The 1,528-nt window shown below is 58.7% G+C and overlaps 2 protein-coding genes across 2 annotated transcripts in view; one reads left to right on the top strand and one right to left on the bottom strand.

Moving 5' to 3' along the window:
• Positions 1-59, bottom strand: part of PTSG_12007 (uncharacterized protein) — a gene marked incomplete at both ends in the record, with an annotated part of 1,057 nt that extends 998 nt beyond the window's left edge. Inside the window, one exon of the mRNA XM_004995892.1 lies at positions 51-59. Within this exon, the coding sequence (XP_004995949.1) occupies positions 51-59 (9 nt within the window). The remainder of the gene's footprint in view (positions 1-50) is intronic.
• Positions 60-352: 293 nt separating this feature from the next.
• Positions 353-1,308, top strand: PTSG_12006 (uncharacterized protein; the record flags this gene model as incomplete). Its single annotated transcript, XM_004995891.1, has 2 exons — positions 353-859; positions 946-1,308. 2 exons carry the CDS (start codon positions 353-355, stop codon positions 1,306-1,308), a joined length of 870 nt encoding a protein of 289 aa, XP_004995948.1.
• Positions 1,309-1,528: the final 220 nt, after the last annotated feature.

The raw sequence follows: 1,528 nt of genomic DNA, 5'->3' as shown, positions 1-1,528 counted from the left end.
CGCATGTATGCATGCTGTTCGCTGTTTAGATTGTTTGTGTTCGTGCACACTCTGCCCATGTCGCCTTGGCAGCGTCATTGACTGTGTGTGCACTTGTCTAGTGTTTGTTTGAGCGTGCTGCCCGAGTTGATTTGGCAGCAGCTTGTTGTGCTTGTTCATTCTCCTTGTGTTCTTGTTTGTTGCGTTTGCCTACAGTAAACACACACACACCACCTGTCGTGTCTCAACAGATTATGAGACCCAACCACCCCTGATCATCATCGCTACTTGTCTCACACTCGCTTGTGCGTCTTCTCTCCCTTCTGCTTGTTCCCCTCTCTTGTTTCTCCATCACCTTTCTTGAGCGTGCAGTATGTCTGACCCGTCGGACCACGTCGTTTCCACGCCAGGATTCAAGATGGACCTGCCCAAGTTCTCTGGCTCGCCCGGCACCTTTCATGCGTGGAGCATTCGCATGAAGATGGCGCTCAAGCTCCGCGGCGACGACGTCTGGGCAGCTGTGGAGGCAGGAGCATCGTCATCGGGAGGTCCAAGCTCAGCGACACGCTCAAGTGCAAGGAGACCGACAGCAGGAGATCACGCCAACCTCACCGCTGCAAACCTCATCGCGTCCACGCTCTCAGGTTACCCCCTTCTCCTCTTCACCAACGGAGAAGCAGACGTCAACGCCGGCCAAGGATGGGCCCGGCTCAAGGACCACTACGCTTCGCAGGACCGCCTCCGCATCGCAGAGCTCAAGGAGGCGCAGCTTCACGTCCCCTGCGGCAACCTCGCCCGCTTCTTCGAGCGACACATGGAGCTGCAGCAGCAGTTGCAGGACGCAGGCGTGCGCCAGGACAACGAGGACCTCTTCACCATCGTCTGGAAGCAGCTGCCACGCTGGACAGCCCCGCTCACGCTTCCCTACTTTGCCAGTGGCCGCTTTCCCTCCCTTCTCGAGCTCAGCATCAGGCTGCAGCAGCTGGAGCAGCAGATGCGTGGTTCACGCACACAGCCGCAGGCAGGCGGCTTCATGGCAAGCGCACCGCCACGCAGAGGCGAAAGACGCGGCTTCTCCAACAGCAGCAACAACCACGGACGCCAGGGACGCAACAATGGAAACAGCAACGGCAACAGCAACGGCAAAGGGCGCCGCTTCCGTGGCAACTGTCACTACTGTGGCAAGTATGGACACCGTGCAGCAGAGTGTCGCAAGAAGCAACGCGACAACGGAGCAACAGGCTTCACTGCACAGGCACAGCATCAACATGGTCAAGACGCAGCAACCTTCGTCGCTGCCACAGCTACTACACCCACGCAGCTGCATGACCCACTCACGTGGCTTGCAGACACTGGTGCTTCACACCACCTCACCTTCGTCAAGGACGCCTTCGTGGAGCTGTCACCGCACCTGCAACAGCACCATCCACGCCACATCACTGCGTTTGGCGGCACACGTGTGCCCGTGCGCGGTGTTGGCTCTGTGCTGTTGCATGCACGCACGACGAGCGGAGCTACGATGCAGATTGTGCTACAGGAGTGCCTCTAC

The sequence above is a fragment of the Salpingoeca rosetta genome (assembly GCF_000188695.1).
Source record: "Salpingoeca rosetta unplaced genomic scaffold supercont1.7, whole genome shotgun sequence".
Taxonomy (NCBI): Eukaryota; class Choanoflagellata; order Craspedida; family Salpingoecidae; genus Salpingoeca; species Salpingoeca rosetta.
The sequence above is the reverse complement of the archived record's forward strand: the minus strand, read 5'-3'. Positions and strand labels throughout refer to the sequence as shown.